The 17,135-nt window shown below is 40.5% G+C and overlaps 2 protein-coding genes across 4 annotated transcripts in view; one reads left to right on the top strand and one right to left on the bottom strand.

Annotated features, from left to right (window-relative positions):
• The first annotated feature begins 988 nt into the window (after positions 1-988).
• LOC143859625 (protein DETOXIFICATION 20-like) lies at positions 989-14,144 on the top strand. Its single transcript, XM_077370284.1, has 8 exons — positions 989-1,368; positions 5,742-6,283; positions 12,066-12,152; positions 12,248-12,304; positions 12,589-12,827; positions 13,029-13,147; positions 13,241-13,327; positions 13,816-14,144. The coding sequence occupies exons 1-8, from the start codon at positions 1,117-1,119 to the stop codon at positions 13,897-13,899; spliced, it is 1,467 nt and encodes a 488-aa protein (XP_077226399.1). The 5' UTR covers positions 989-1,116; the 3' UTR covers positions 13,900-14,144.
• FBX2 (F-box protein 2) overlaps positions 2,998-17,135 on the bottom strand; it is a 43,428-nt gene continuing 29,290 nt past the window's right edge. For 2 of the 3 annotated variants that reach the window (XM_077370280.1, XM_077370282.1), the window contains exon 2: positions 10,992-11,328. The gene's annotated coding sequence lies outside the window, so the exon portion shown is untranslated. Of the gene's footprint in view, positions 4,067-10,991; positions 11,329-17,135 lie in introns of those variants that run through there. The other variant, XM_077370283.1, reaches the window with a different exon arrangement.

The raw sequence follows: 17,135 nt of genomic DNA, 5'->3' as shown, positions 1-17,135 counted from the left end.
TGGGAAAACGCCCTTCTCTGGAAAAAAAAAGGCCACTTTCTTTTTCTTTCCAGCCATATGAAAGCAAGTGAACACAGCCTTTGTGAATGCAGTAGAAAGTGAATAGGAAAGCCAACGTTTTATCTTAAAGTGGGTCCCACCAATGTGGGCCACGCCAACAATTAGGTTTCCTGCTTATGATTATATTAATCTCTTGCCATCTTTATCTCTTATGAGTGTTTTATTTAAACACTCATTATGACTAATTGTAATCAATCTAAGAATCTCAAGATTAATTGTAATTCTAGTTTTCTACAAAGGGCATCCTATTGGACTCAGGCAACCCAACCCCAACCGCAATTTTCATTGCTTTTACAAAGGGATTTGCTAGAGACCATCGCATAAAGCCATTTCGAGGCTGGCTGTTGCATGTGAGAGCACCCACAAAGATTTTGTAGCTACTCTCACATGCAAGTGGCTGCTCTCACATGCAAAAGCCAGCCTTGAAATGCATTTATGTGATGGTCCCTAGCAAATCCTATGTCATGAATACGGATAGTTGAGCCCCTTTCATTTTTGCATACGAAAGCCATGTGGCACAGCTTTAGCTTTCTGGGTATTTGTCCTTATGTAATGAATCAGAACTAAGTAAAGACTCACACCGTTGCTAATGGAAGCAAAAATGACACGTGACAGAAATATACTGGTTGTCATATTACTCTTTTTCATATTATAGATATCCAAGAGATAATGGGAAGAGGGGTGCTTATCACATGTTGGTACGCCCCCCTAACAAATCATCACCAGCTTCAAGTCAAATCCAAAGACCATCTAACCTTCAACGTCAAACCTTTAGGTAAGTCACTGAATTCCTATTTACCACCAACCCCAACACACACCACCCCCCCCCCCCCCCCCCCCCCCCCCGAGTTGCACACCCCCTTGTAGTGTGATTTGACATAAAGTTGCTCACTTTTCACGCCAAATCAGGTTAGGGAGTGTGCACGTACTGGCAGGGGGGGGGCGGAGGTGAAAATATCATCACCCAATATATCTTTGAGAGAGATGATTTCCAAAATAGGAATTGCAGTTTTTCATGTGTTAAGTAGGTCAATGTGTTTATGAGATACACAAAAAATGGAAACGGGATCGATGGAGGATAAGCTTCTGGGGTCAAGGGAGGAGGAGGAGGGAGGGGACTTGAAGAGAAGGTTTTTTACAGAGTCGGGGAAGTTATGGAGGGTTGCAGCTCCTTCAATACTGATAAGAATTTCATCTTTTGGGATGTTGGTGGTGACTCAATCGTTTATTGGGCACAATAGTGAACTGGAGCTCGCTGCATATGCCCTCGTTCAAACCTTTCTCTTGCGATTTGCAAACGGAGTACTGGTACGTTTTTAGTTAATTTAACAAGGTATTTGCTAAGAAGGCGAGCCTTGGCGCAACTGTAAGGTTTTTCCATTGTGACATGGTGGTCTCTCTGCAAAACAGCGGTAAGGCTGCGTACATCTAGCCCTCTCCAGACCCCGCAATGGAGGGAGCCTCATGCACTGAGCCGCCCTTTTTTTAACAAGGTATTTGCTAGCGTCCATCATAAAAGGCATTTCGCGGATGGGCTGTTGCAGCAGCCACGCCGGCTCACTTTTCAGCCGATAAAGACAAAATCTGCTGAAAAGTGAGCCGGTGTGGCTAATAAAGACAAAATCTGCTGAAAAGTGAGCCGGTGTGGCTGCTCTCATACGCAACAGCCCATCCGCGAAATGCCTTCTGCAATGGACGCAAGCAAATCCCATTTAACAATTATTCCTCGGTAATCTGTTTTGAGTGAGTGAACAGTTTCATTTAGTCGGTTCAATGCAACTGGGGCAGTTCAACTATTCACTTACATACTAATTTACACTATTCAGAAGTTAATTTATTGTTATTTTAAAGTAAAGTAAAAAGTAAAAAATTTAAAAATCATCGTTATTTTAAGTCAGAAAAGTAAAAAGTAAAAACTTCAACACTTCCAACTTACCAAGTTATTAACTAATAAAAAATTAATTTCAGATGGTTGTTTCGTTAATTTCTTTCAATTCTATGTTGGATGCATGGTTTCAAATTTCAGTTTCGGAATCGAAACCGAAATTACAGCCGAAAATTTGAAATTTCGGTAGGACGAAATCTAACAAAATCCAAAAAAGTAATATTTTATCCCGTACAAAATTTCCGCTGAAATTTCGGGAAAATATTAAACAGTGAATAAAATCCAGATATTTTGGTAATCTTCCTAAATTTTGGAACCGAAATTTCGGGGAAAATGAAATTTCAACCGAAATTTTGAAATTTCAGTCAAAAATTTTTAACGTTTCGGGTTTACCCAATTTCAGTTTCAGTCGAAATTTAAAATGTTGGCCGGATGTTTATGATTTTCTTTACAAAAATTAATATGTTGTTCCATTTATTTCTTTTTTCCAAAAAATATATATATATAATTTTAGTCTTTTGTGAACAGTTTCTTAAAATATTTTATTTTTAATAATTTAATATTTAATTTATTATGAATGCTAGATAGAAGGGCGTCCTTGTAGCAATCACATGAAAGGGTGCCATCATTGGTTGAAACATCAAAAGTGCAATAAATGCTCGTTTCGGGTTTACCCAATTTCGGTTTCGGTCGAAAGTTAAAACGTTGGCCGGATGTTTATGATTTTCTTTATGAAAATTAATTTGTTCCATTTATTTCTTTTTTTCCAAAAAAATATATATATTTTTAGTCTTTTGTGAACAGTTTCTTAAAATATTTTATTTTTAATAATTTAATATTTAATTTATGATGAATGCTAGATAGAAGGGCGTCCTTGTAGCAATCGCATGAAAGGGTGCCATCATTGGTTGAAACATCAAAAGTGCAATAAATGCTCTTTGACTTATCCCTATTATCATTATAAATGCACTTTGTGACGTTTCAGTCAGTTTAGCATTCCTCTTAATCTATTAATGGCTCTGCGACCAAGATGATCAAAAGAACTTGGGAAATAAGAACAATAAAAGATGAAAATACAAACTAAGATCAAGGAAGAAGATAATAAAAAATATCCAGGCTCGCCTAGTTAACTCTAGTCTGGAAAGCCGATATGCCTCATCATAAGCCGAGCGATGGACGTGCTAAAAGAGGATCGAATTCCCCTCCACACGGTCACGAATCTCCTCAATCAACTCCACGAATCGTCATGGGTAAGGACGGCTACCATCCATCCAATTAATGATGTTAAGGAATTTCCCTCCACAATAAGCCCATCTAAAGCACTACTAGATGTTATCCCGATGCCCTTAAGAATCGCTCTTACCTCAGCCTTGCTGGAATCCTTGAGCCGACCCCCTTGATGGAAACTCTGGGATGAATAATCTTGCGGCATAAGCCATATTCGACGAGCTTTTCTTGGTCTTTGAACTCCCGGGTGTCGATTTTAAAACCCGACGAGATAGACTCGAATATCCTATTCCCCATGTCTCCTAGCTTTGGCAGAACACTTAATCTATCGGCTGAGGGTTTTCTCTTCTTATACGACTTTGCCGGAGCCAGCGGCTCACTAGCACTAGCATCATCTCTAACATCTTCAGTTGAATCAACCCTATGAGGAGACTCAGAGTTCTCCATGTGCCCTACGCTCCCAGAAGGGTTCTGCGAGTCTGAAGCATCAGATATGTTTAAGGACAGAAACACAAGAGAGGAGAGGAGAAGAACTTACAGATTTTTGTAGGAACGAAGGTACCAGATAAACCTTCGGAGGCAAGAAAAGTCCCGCTATTCTTTGCCACCACCCTTGAAGCGAAATCGACAGGTAGAAAAGACTTGGGGAAAAAGTAAACGATAAAAATGCTTATATATGGATTAAAGCCTTTGGGTGGGAAAAATCAAGGTTACCATTCAAAGAGGAACACGTGTCACACCCCTAGACATTGGCGCCTCACGTCTCCCATCATTGCGCCGAAAATAATGGCAGTTGCCATCATAACCAAAAGCGCCGTTTCCCAAGACAATAACCGTCAAAAGGAAAGTGGTCATGTGATTCGGTACCGACTCTACCCTCCTACGGGTAAGTTCCTGTCGAATAAGCCACGACTAATAAGAAAAGGGATAAAAAAGATGATTCTTGAACATGTTGACACATCAGTAACAACCCACTTTAGGATGGAAAAGCGACCCGTGCATACGCTCATATAAAGGGTACCTATCCGAATGAAATTCTAGGCAAAAGAATCGAGAGCGTGAATAACTAAAAACTACGTGGATGACAGTTACAAGCAAAGTAGATTTTCATTAATTCGATGAATTGTTTACAAGTGGGAGGCTTCGTGGCCAAAATCATGCAAAAAGAAAAAAAAAATTCCCAAAAGGTTGATGAACACCGCCCAACAAAAAGGAGCCCCCCCAGATTCTGTGAGAAGTGTAAAAAGCAATGTTCTCGTCTCCTCGACAACACGTTTGCTGATCTTACTTGTCTTCTTTGTGCACGTCATGTATCAATTGCTTTTTAAGTGGATCACTTTCCCACCTTATAACCCAAAACTATATATTACATACACATTCTCGTAATTAAGGTAGCATCCACAAGGGCTGGTCTTGACCTTTCATGGATGTTACGAACCCGAATCCGTTCACGTGATTGTTCTTCTTATAGGGAAGATCAGCCCCCACTTCGAGGAAAGGGTCAGTTCTGCTTGTGCACAAAACACAATTTTTGGGATAAAATTCTTAATTCATTTAATGCTCTATGTATATGTTACTTATAGAAAACCCCTAATCTAGATAACTCTCGTCTCCAAGACTCATACCTATACTAAACAACTAGAAAGCAAAATCTAAAAATAACAAATATCTAAACTAATTAATTTCACCCTAAGCGGTACCCATCTAATCATCTAATATTCCATAATCGTTGAAATCAACGTTCTCCTCAAGGTTAAATTATTAGAGAAAATAATTTATTCCACCGGGATCCCAAATCTTATTGGGCATAATCTTGCTGAAAAACATAATTGATATTAGCCTTTCAGGTTCTTCAAAAATAGGAGTTGCAATCATTCGAACCCCGCCTTCAAAATCCGTTGTTTTCCAAGTTGGAAAGAAATACGATTTTTCATGGAGCTGCATCGAAATGACAGAATGATCGAATAGTTGAATAAAATCAATATAGTCTTCGATAATGTGTTCATCTAATCTATCCTTGTCGCCATCAATTCTTGCACTTTTCTCTACTCGAACATCAACATCGTCAAGATTCTACTTTTCTTCATATTTGCGTATTACCTCGATCAACATGTTGATTTTGTTCAAGCCTTCCACAAACCATCGATGCCCTCCCGTCAATTCCAAAACAAGTGCTTTAATTTTTCGAAAATCATCATGTACAAAATCCAAAATCTCCCAAGATGTAGCCATGATACAAGATCGATTGCTCTGATACCAATTGTTGGGGGTTCGCAACGTGATTGATATTCTTAGAGGGAAGATCGGTCTCCTGACCCACTTTGAGGGAAGGGTCAGTCCTCTTTATGCAAAAAACACAATTTCAGGGATAAAATTCTTCATTCATTTAAGGCTATGTACATGTCATTTATAGAAAACCCCTAATCTAGATAACCCTTATCTCTAAAACCCCTACCTATACTAAACAACTAGGGAGCAAAATCTAAAAATAACAAATATCTAAAGTAATTTATTTCACCTTAAGTAGGACCTATTCACGTAACAATCTACCCATTTATTTTCTTTACAGTTGGGAATGGCGAGTGCACTTGAGACTTTGTGTGGCCAGGCATATGGAGCAAGACAATACCACATGCTGGGAATCTATCTGCAGAGGTGGTGGATTGTTTTGACAGCCACTGCGACCCTTATGCTACCCATTTACATCTTTGCAACCCCAATTCTTAAACTTCTTGGCCAGGACACAAAAATTGCAGAAGCCTCTCAAGTGATCTCCTTATGGTTGATCCCCATTATATTCTACTTTGTGTTTTACTTCACCTTGCAAATGTTTCTGCAAGCCCAACAAAAGAACACGATCATCGCATGGCTAGCGAGTACCTCATTTGCGCTGCAGATACTCCTTCAGTGGGTGGCTGTTTACAAGTTGAACTTGGGAATTTCTGGTGCCATGGGTTCAATGGTTCTTGCAAATTGGCTCATACTCATCGCAGAATTCATGTACGTTTTCGGAGGATGGTGCCCCAAAACATGGAGAGGATTCTCTAAGAGTGCATTTTATGATCTGTGGCCAGTCGTAAAGCTCTCTCTATCTTCTGGTGTCATGCTCTGGTAAACTTTGTCTCCTGAATTTCCTTTTTATGTTCACTACATTTTATATGAGCTTATCTCCAATGTAAAAGGGCTACTCTCATGGTCCTCCATATCGAGCCTCAATATGAAAGGGTTACATAGAGAAAACATACCCATCAGATGCTTCTAATGAAAAACCCATCTAGATGGAGGGAGAAGATGAGATTAGAAGTAACTTGTTCTCTTGATACCAAACACAAAGAACGAAAGCCAGGTTGTTGTACTAGTCAAAAGACTTCAAATTTCACTGAAATTGCTTGTAAAATACAAGGCCCAAAATATAGGCAACATTTCAAATATGAGATTAACACTTGTTAAGCCTACTTAGCTTTCCTAAGAAACCACTAACACACTATCAAATGTAAAACATAAATAAAGTAAATAACTTATACAATTCCAAAATAAAACACTAGTCCTAAGTAAATAAACTCCTGAAACAGTAGATTTCTTTTACGAAACCCGAATCTTGGTAACGGAATTGATCTTCTTAGAAGGGAGATCAGCCTCTTGACCCTCCCTTGTGCTCAAAGACACAATTTCTGGGATAAAATTCTTCATTAATTTCAAAAAAGACTACTTACATGTTTTTTATGAAAAACCATGTGACCACTTCCTCTAAAACTCCTACCCAAGCTAATCTAGAAACCCTAATCCTTATCTCTAAGAAACCTACCCATTGCAAAAAAAACTAAGAAAGCTAACTCCAAAGCAACACAATCTAACTTAACTTACCCACCCCGGGTGGGACCCAGTTAGGCAAGTAACAATTTTCAATAAAGCAAATTCAATGCAGCAAGCTTCCAATATAGTAGAGTCAATATACCATGTCTCAATGGAGCATACGTGGTCGATGGGAAGGTTCAGGTTCTGAATGTAGAGAAAGTCCTGCCTGAATTCAAGGTTTCAGGTGGAGAGGGAGAAAGAGACAATGAAAGTGGACGGTCTCCAGGGGCAATGACGATCAGGGAAGCCTTTAGGCGTCATCGGAACATCTTCCCGGGTGGCTCTCAATCGTCGTCCCTCTTTTGTGAATGTGGTACAAATCTCGAGCGACTGGCAGAATCTTACCTGGCATTTTAGATGGAGGCTATTCCGCCATGGAAGTCTTTGATTCCCTTGGGATCTTTAAAATCTGTTGTAGAAGATCTTTATTCTCTTTTGGGCAAGGAGTTGGTGCAGACAAAACTCCTTGGTCTCTTTAGCCCCCACCGCGTTCACATGCTGGTTCCCTGAGGAGTTTGGAAGAGTGGGGTACAAGGGGAAGAAGATTGGATTTCGGAGCTAGGAACACTCCTGGCCAAAGAGCAATAGAAGTAAATCGAAGACCAAGATCGAATGAGAGTGACTGGATGTGCATAAAATGCAGCTACAGAAACTTTGGTTCGCGCACCTCATGCAGGAAGTGTGATGAAATGTGTCACAAAGAGAACTCTAGCTTAGCCAGGAGACCCAAAAAGATCCCATCTACAGATGGTGGTGAAATCGTTCGATGTTTGGAGGTTCCAAGCTCTGTGGTGGAATATTGAAAGAAGAACCTTAAATGATGTCTTATCGGAACTTTAAATATGGTTCATGGCTTCTGGAAGAAATTTGGGCCTGGGTTAAACTTTTTTGGGGCCTCCTAGAGTTGAATAAGCCGTTTGCCATTAGTACCGTGGACATTCTATTCCGATTCGGGTCCGAATTTCAGGCCTCTTTGATCCTTCGTCGTGGAGGCAAGGCTTTTGGAGGGTATCTCTCGTCCCTCCAACCTTGGTTCCCTGCCTACAACACGGGCGCTAGAATGGTTCGGCTACGATTTTATGATATTCCTCTTCATGCGCGGGTTGCTTCCACGGTGGAGATTCTAGGATCGCATTTGGGCCAGGTTCTTGAATCACAACTTTTTGGGAATCACTCTCACTGTTTGGTGTATGCTTCTACCTTGGTCATGTCCCCTTTGTGGAAATCCATTCCTTGGTCTATCAATTTAAAGGTGGACTCCAATATTTTCTCGGTGGGAGTTAAGGTGGTTTCAGAGGACAGTATAAATTCACTGGCAATGTCGGTGGTGGGGGAGGCCAGTAATAAAGACAATATGCCTCCTTTTGAGGGATCTGTCCAAATTTCTGATGATGTAGGTCACCGACCGTAAACTTACCGAAAAAGGTGGCAGTAGTCACTAGACCGGTGCCGATGGTGGTCCCCAATTCAAATTTTGAATTCCCCACCTACCCACCTGTTCCCCCTGAGATTGTGTCACAAAGTAGGGAGGCTAGGATTAGGGGCTCTGGGGGTCTGCCAATTGCAAGGAAACCACCGTTGGTACTCCCACGTGGCAACAAAAGGAAATGGGGAAGAAAAGAAGTTGTTGACACATGTGGTAAAGGTGCTGAAATTAAAAAACAGGTTTCACATGGCAGGGAAAAGTGATGAGGTAAAAAACAATCGCTCAAGAAAAGGTAAAATCAAGAAAGGTCTTGGGAAGGACGCTTGTGTCTTGGCAACACATGGAGGGTTATCAATACTTAATAGAAAGTTGTCGCGCTTGCACAGAAAAAAGAAAATTAGAAAAAAGAAGCGTGGCTCCGAAAGTGTTCTCTATTTTCAATCCCCTCAAAAATTGCCTTCTTCAAGTATGTCTAGCAGCAATCATTTCGAGCACACAAGCAATCCAGCTATTGGGGTAATCACCTTAGTTAATGAAGACTTAGAGCTTCTAAAAAAATCTGAAGTCCAATGAAAAGTTGGCGAGGAAGAAATCGCCCACACCGGCTGAGGTTCTGCTCTCCCCTCTGAAGAAACAATGGGTTAAAGAAAGGATAGCAGGCGCTCGAAATTCGGGATCGTCCCCTTCTCGGTCCACCTTGAATAGTGAGGAGGAACTTCACACCCCCCCTTCGCAATCTACCCATCTTTAGTAAGATCCTGGATAAGGAGAGGCTAACTTGAAGGCGTCTATGGGAGGAGGAAAAGCAATCGGCTATCTCTTGCTTGGAAATTAGGAGTCAATCTTTGGACTCTGATCAGAATCGGGATCAAGAGATTCCAGTAACGGAAGATATTCAGCGAACAGGGCTGCCTAAAGCCGACACTGATGGGGGTAAAGATCTTCAATTACCATCAGCAGCTGTCGATCGTGGGCACCCTGAATTGGAGAGTTTTAATGAATTCTTAGTGATGGGAGATGCCCTTGGGATCTCTTATCAGGAGAACATAGTCAAGACCAGAGAGATGTTCTTTGGATCGCAATCCAGCGTTGTAAAGGATCGAGTCGATGGGTAGAAGGTGGATCAATTAGAACCTCACTCGTGAAGATTTAAGAGGAAAAGGAGAGAATAAGGATGGACTAGAGGAAAAGTAGGAAAAGTGTAAAGAGGATTGGGAAGTAGGAAATTGATAGGGAGGTTAGTAGAAAAGTAAAGGAACATATCTCCAGTTCAGGAAGACGTATTTGTTTTTTATGAAAGATTAGGTTGGATTTAATAGCTTGGGGAAGTGCTATGCTAATCAAAGGCGCAGCTTACACGCTTGAGAATTGGGAAATGTTTCCCTCCAGGATTTACTGAATAGAATAGACAAGCTGCATAACAAGGTTTTAGTTTTATTACAGTAGTTTGAGAGGTGGTCCCTATTCCTCTGTTTTGTCCGGCTGATCTAGCTAGTCTTTAAGGGGGGGCTAGGAGTTTGGAGGGAATGATTTCAATGGGGACAACTGCATTTATCTCCCCAGTCTTGCTACTCGATGCTCAAGCATCTAGGCCGATGGCCAGATAGTGAGTAGTGGCACAATTTCTCATATGTGGTACATATTAGGGGGTGGGAAGATGTTGTAAAGAATACAGTGTTGTGAAGTACAGGGGTGAATATAAACCACTGTCAATACCTTGTTTATCTCTTCTGGAGTGGTGCTGGAATGTCGGCCCAGTACACTTTAATATTTTCTAATGCAGGATGGGACTACTGGTCCCGATTGCTATCTTAATATTAAGGGAAAAATACACTTAGACCCCATGTAGTTTCTGACACATTCAACTTAACCCCTAATGTTTAAAAAGTTATAAGTAGACCCCCTGTGGTTTCAATTTGTGTAGGGTAGACCCCCTCAGTTGACGGTTTGTCCACAGATTGAAGGGTTAGGATGATTCCTATGGAGCTGATTCTTTTGGGCATACCCTATCTATGTCAGGGCCCATCAAATGAACGCTTTGGATCAATCAAACAAAGTGGGCCCATTGTGTTTTTGGTAGTGGACCCAAACCCCATAGCCGAATCCAAACACTACGAAAACCACAGTGGGCCCACATTGTTTAGATGATCCAAAGCGTTCATTTGATTGGCCTTGACATAGATAGGGTGTGCCCAAAAAATCAGATCCATAGGATCATCCTAACCCTTCAATTAGTGGACGAACCGTCAACTGAGGGGGGTCTACCTTACACAAATTGAAACCACAGGGGATCTATTTGTAACTTTTGAAACATTAGGTTTTAAGTTGAATGTGTCAGAAACCACAGGGGGTCTAAGTGTATTTTTCACTAATATTAATGAAATATGTCAACTTTAAAAAAAATGTACCATGTCTCAATGTAGCAAAATTCCATGGAGAGGGAGCATGGCAAACTCTATGCAAGTAGCAAGTTCGAAGATAATGAATGATCAAGTGATAAATGAAAAGAAGAAATATGACAATATGCCCCAACCCCAATAGCGTAAGCAGCCTTGAATATATAATATTATATTGATTTACAACAGTAGTAGAAGCTTCCTAAGCTACTACTCTACAGTCATGAAAGAATCATACTATTATATTACAATAAAAAAGATAATGCAAGTTAAGTTAGTCAACTAGAGAACGGAGGCATATTAGACTGTGACAAGAACAATTGGAGCTTTCAAACTCAAGTTTATATATTGATATATTTGGACTGGTAGAAACTTCATGTTGATGATGGTTTTGTGGGTTTGCATCTACCGTTTTCAGAGCCACAATAAATGGACTAACTATGACGTGGATCCAATGGTGACGCCCTTCTCCACCATTTCTACAAGGGCGCTTGTGAGTTTAGAATCCCTCCAAACATAAATAAAGTACATAACTTTTACAATTCCAAAACAAAACACTGTCATAAGTATATAAACATTTTCGATAGTAAATTTCCAATAAGCAAATTCAAAGCAGCAAGCTCCCAATGCAGTAGTCAATGAACCAGGTCTCAACGTAGTGAGTCCAAACGTAGCAGCATTCAATGGACAAGGGGCATGACAATCTCCATGCATGAAGCAAGTTCCAAGATAGCGTACGGTCAAGTGGTAAATGTAAAGAATAAATATGGTGATAGGCCTTAACCCCAAAAGGCTACGCAGTCATGTATACATAATATTAAATGCTGAAATGACAGGTGCCCTTGCAAAAAGGGTGAAAGGGCGCCCCCATCAGTCAAAATCCATTAATGATGGCAGAAAACTTACAATCATCACTATCAATAATGGATTTTGACCAATGGGGGAGCCCTTGCCCCATTTTTTGCTAAGGGCGCCTGTCATTCTAGCATATTTACAACAAATGTAGAAGCTTCCTAAGCTACTAGTCATGAAAGATTCATTCAATTATAATATAAACAATAAATAAGATCTTGCTAAGTTAGCGTTGTCAACTAGCTAATGGAGGCATATTAAACTGTGACAAGAACAATTGGAGGTTTCAAACTCAAGTTTATATATTGATATATTTGGACAGCTCGAATCTTTATGTTTATGATGGCTTTGGTGTTTGTAACAGCGTAGAGCTATGGTACAATTCGGTGTTGATCTTAGTAGTGGGGTACATGAAAAATGCTGAGGTTTCCTTATCTGCTTTCTCTATCTGGTAAGAGGAAATGACTACCCCTTTTCAACCATATTTTTCTTCAATTTCATAGGTAAAAAAACTAATAACACTATTAACTAAGCATGTATTGGCAGCCTCAGCATCACTACCTGGGAACTTATGCTCCATGTCGGCTTCCTGTCAGCTACATGGTATGCTTTTATTGACTACCTGTAGAACAGCTCTCTTTTGGGTGCCTATATCAAATTGATCCCTACTGCCTCAATTGGCTGCATATTCTTTTCAGATGTTGGCCACAAGTGTTAGAGCACTTCACCTGTTCAAAAAATAACTCCCTGCTTGGGAGGATCAAATTATGGGGAACGGTGTATACACTGAAAGTTTGGTGCATATGCCACTGCTTTCCTCGTATAATATTTGTTTATTTTTATTGTATTTTACCTCGTTTATTTGTCCTCTCATTTTGTTTTTATAGCGTGCGAGTAGCAAATGAATTGGGGAGGGGGGATGCAAAAGCTGCGAAATTTGCTATTAGTGTGGTGTCGAGCACTTCGTTAGCTATTGGTGTGGTGTTTTTCGTTTTGTTTCTCGTTTTTGGCAAAGCCATTTCTTATGTTTTCACCAGCAGTGAAGAAGTGGCTGAAGAAGTGTCAAGCCTCAGGGTTTATGTAGCATTCTCAGTTTTGCTCAACAGCATTCAACCAGTACTTTCAGGCAAGCTATGCAATTTCTTTACTATATGAATGAACTTAAAAAGAAGATGAAATAGGGTGCAGTCAATACATTGTTTCTTTTTTTTTCCTTTTTTTTTAAATGGCTGCTCTCTATAATATGTTGGGCAAGTATCAGTTTTTCGATCCCTTCTTTCAATATCAGTTTCCATAATACAAATTGACTTTGCTGTGTAACGAGCAGGGGTAGCTTTGGGGGCTGGTTGGCAAAGTATTGTGGCATATATAAACATTGGTTGCTACTATGTGATAGGGATTCCTCTAGGACTGTTGCTTGGATATCTTACCTCTCTACAAGTTAGAGTAAGACTCTCTCTCTCTCTCTCTCTCTCTCTCTCTCTCTCTCTCTCTCTCTCTCTCTCTCTCTCTCAATCCAGTTTTTTGGTTTCTATTCAGGGTATTTGGATTGGCATGATATGTGGAATCGCCGCACAGACATTTGTGCTAATTTGCATAACTCAGAGAACTGATTGGGATCTTCAGGTAAGAGAGAGAAAGCCCTTAAATCTAAAAGTGAATCTGACTATCAAGCCATCAGTTTCAAATTGTGTTCTTCCCATTTAACATCTGCAATTTGCTGATTTCAATGGAAGAGTGCCCTTGAGTTCATTATCAAGTCATCAATTTATTGGTTTTGCATGTCGAGTTTCTGAGCTTTTGAACTGTGATAGTTTCCAATAATCACTTTCACCCAAATTTTAGTGCAGTTGAATATAGTATGTTGTTTCTAGAGAAGTAAAACAATTTGTTGTAAAATTCCCACAGGATTATAGCATGGGATATTTGCACACATCTAGGGCAGGGATTCTAAAATATCTCACACCCAAACACTGAATTAATAATTCAGTGTTAAATCAAAGGTGTTTTTTAATGAAAGAAGAAAAAGGAACGAGGGAGTATTGTTTGTTTATCTGTACTTCATTCCATGTCTAAAGTATAAGATTTCAATTCAGTTTTGCTTCTTTATGCAGGTAGAAAAAGCAAAGGCACGTCTAGATAGATGGCTGTTGCCTGATACAAACGAGTCAGATGGAAACACGACGTCGCATGCTTAGTAAGTGAGTTTGCATGCAATCGGGAAAAAAAAAGGAACTCCGGAAAGAAGAGATTTGCTTCTATGTTTTGAATTGTTTTTGGGAAAGTTATAGAACTCCTCTCCAATATCCCATGAACATTTAAATGTTTGTTGAAAACTTCGATATATTTCATTGATTTGCCTGTATCAAATGTCAAACGTGTAATAACCGGCCCCATTTTGGGTTGGGGATGTAAGATTAGAAGTTTCTAATTTTGGAAGGCATTTTTTGACAATTAATTATAGGGAAATGATATCAGCAGAACTACTTTTTGTTAGGGTGGAGTTCTAGATTGTCTTTTCTTTTTTAATTAGCTTGTGAGAGTTTTTTGGGAACCGTAATGACCTTTTGACAGCTCTCTAAATACTAGAAAACAAGTTAGGTGAGCCAATATATCAAAACACAGTTGTGTTGATATCATTTCCCTTAATTGTATTAGTAAAAGTAATTCTATTTAGTTTTTCTATCCTTCTTTTGATTGGCTTAGAGAGCTTAAGATCATGAAGCATAGATGAAGAGTAGTGAGCAGCTCGGCCAGAGTTTAAGGTGACCTTTTGGACAACAAGAAGCTGAACCTCGAATCTTTTATGCCGTTCATCAGTGCCACCGTAGCCAGTGACTGGTCTAGGTTCTACACCTCCAAGACTTCATTGTTAAACCAATTGATGTGGTCTCTGAGGGATTCATTGTTTGTCTGCTTGGTCATAATTACCACAACATAGGTCTTCTGATGCCTTCAATTGTTGAAGTGACTCATGAATTGGCGACTGATATGGTCGAGCAAGATGATGGAGCTTGGGTGAAGTTTAGAGCACCATACCCGGTCAGCTTTCTTGAGTGTGGCCAGGAAGGCTCTACACATGATTGTGCCGATCATGCGTAACAACATCACGGCTTTAAAAGTCTCCAAGTGGTCGACAGGATCCATCACTGCGACTGATATGGGGCATCTTGAAGCCTCGGGGTAAGGGAGCCATTATGATCTCGTTAGTGAAGGGTGGCTCGCTTACCAGTCATATTTCGTCCGCGACGCCCTTTTCCTTCATCATTGTCCTGATTTTCTGATTCATCTCTTCAATCTTCTTGAGGATGTCGGCATTCTTTGGGATCATTTATGTTGGACGAGGCATCGTGCGCTAGGTCGAGCTGACTGGTCAGGACTCAAGACAGAGTTCGAACTGCTGTTCGTGTTCTTCCTGGAAGGCACCTGGTCATCCCGGCTCAGCCCTGAATCTTCATGTTCTGAAGGCTTTCTGTCTTCCTTTTCTGTCGGTTTTTAACTAAGTTGATTAGGGTTACAACTTGTCTAGATAACCTCTTAACCTGGCCCATTGTTTTTATGTCCTCTTGATGCTGGGCTGAATGGGAGGGTATTGGACGGCCACTGATAGGCTGAGGCGGGTTTTGTGTCAATCTGTTGCCGTTGAAAATTGGGTGGACTCCTTAAAGAGGACCCTCATTGAGTTGACTTTGGAAGGGTGACTTGCGAAAACATAACGTCGGAATGACGGATGGAGATGGATTCCAGGGAGGGGAGGAACTCTCCAATACTTAAAGTCAGACGCGGAAAAGGCAGTACGAGCTGGAGAGTGAATGAGAAAATGAAATGTAAGATGTGCACCACTAAGTTTGACCCCTTTTATATACTGGAGTAGCAAACTTCTAAGGAATTTGCCTTTCTTGGAGTTTTACCCCCTTTTATATACTGGAGTCCCAAACTTCTAAGGAATTTGCCTTTCTTGGAGTCTTGCCTGATTGGGCTTGTTTCCTGGAATATCTCGTGGAGTCTCGCCAGATTGGGCTCGTTTCATGGAATCTCTTTCTAAGTTTCTTTAAACAATTTCCAGGAAGGTTTCTTAGAATACTCGCAAATTCGGTTTATTTTCCTCGAAGTTCCAGGTAGTATAAAATATCCTTCAGGTATGCCTTTACGTCTTCACGTGCCACGTGTCAACTCCTCATTAGTTGGAGAATTTTACCCCAACACTGTCACACGAGCATGCTAGTACAGCCAAAAAAAATGGCAGAGTATGATACAAGCCGAATCAATGTTGGTAGTTGGACCTCGATAGGTCGTGCCCCAAAAATCATTTCCAAAGGATGATCATACCCCTTTCATACGTAGAGATTTCTAGTGTGCCGTCCATTTTACACATGTACAGATCAGAGAGATCATCCTATGGAGATCATTTTTGGGCCGGCACAGTCTATTTTAAGTCGGGGCTAACAAATGAATAGTTTGGATCATCAAATTGTGTAGCCCTATTATAATGTATTTTGCCATATAAAAGTTAATAAAGAATCTACCAAACGTTACGTACCTTGACTAACATAAGGAGAGCCCAACGGTAGATTATTCCATTGACAATGTTTTCAAGTTTCAAGATTACTGCCTTTGTATTACTGGGCCCCATGTTTAATGACCTCTTAACTAACCATTATGAATTGGTGTTTACACCCGCTTTGGGGCTTAATCGGTCATAGATGACCGAATTATCAAGTGCCTGTTTGTTTGGACTCATATGGCACGTCGGCATTTAATGGACGTGTGGGACAACGTGCATATGCTTAGAAGGATGGGCAGTTATTGAAGATTTTTATTAGAGCACGTTTATCTCTAAAGAACCAATCCCTCAAGTGGAACCGACTTATCGAGACACCATTTGGCTGGGCTGGTTCAAGGATGTGGCACAACTATTGCCAATCGTGGGAAGGTGGATGATAACCACCCAGATAACGAAGGACGTGAGAATAAGGGAGCCCATCATGATTAGTTACCAAAAAATTCCCGCCAAGAACGTGGGGCACTGAGGAACGGTTACCCGAATAAAGCTATATAAGAAGGCGTATATCTCCAAGGAAGAGGGCCCAAAACCAAATCCAAACATGTAATTAGCGTTTTATCTATAATTTCCAGCACTTGTACTTTCTTTTCCGTAGCTATGGCTTTTTTCCGGATTAAGGAAGCAATAAATTCATCTTTCCAAGTAAGTCTGTCTCTTTAATTCACGATCTTCTGCACTAGCGTTTCGTTTACGTCGTTTTGTCATTTAGCCTGAGTCGGATGGTCTGTCAACCCTGAGAGTCATTCACGTTATGCTCGTGTCGACGTGTCGTTCACATTCTGCATGTGTCGACATCCCTACATTTAGCGTCATGTCTGCACCTGAAAAGTCCTTTCCATCTGTGCAAAAGGCAGAGAAGCCCAAGGAAGA

The sequence above is a fragment of the Tasmannia lanceolata genome, unplaced genomic scaffold (assembly GCF_043159265.1).
Source record: "Tasmannia lanceolata isolate RefF3 unplaced genomic scaffold, GAP_Taslan_0.1 ptg000035l, whole genome shotgun sequence".
In the NCBI taxonomy this organism is placed as follows: Eukaryota; Viridiplantae; Streptophyta; class Magnoliopsida; order Canellales; family Winteraceae; genus Tasmannia; species Tasmannia lanceolata.
The sequence above is the reverse complement of the archived record's forward strand: the minus strand, read 5'-3'. Positions and strand labels throughout refer to the sequence as shown.

What these genes read in the sequence shown, in the direction of transcription:
- LOC143859625 (XM_077370284.1), top strand. Translation starts at nt 1,117, where the DNA reads ATGGAAACGGGATCGATGGAGGATAAGCTTCTGGGGTCAAGGGAGGAG. An exon ending in GATTTGCAAACGGAGTACTG is followed by an intron (nt 1,369 to 5,741) that starts GTACGTTTTTAG and finishes TTTTCTTTACAG; the next exon opens with TTGGGAATGGCGAGTGCACT. An exon ending in TTACCTCTCTACAAGTTAGA is followed by an intron (nt 13,148 to 13,240) that starts GTAAGACTCTCT and finishes GTTTCTATTCAG; the next exon opens with GGTATTTGGATTGGCATGAT.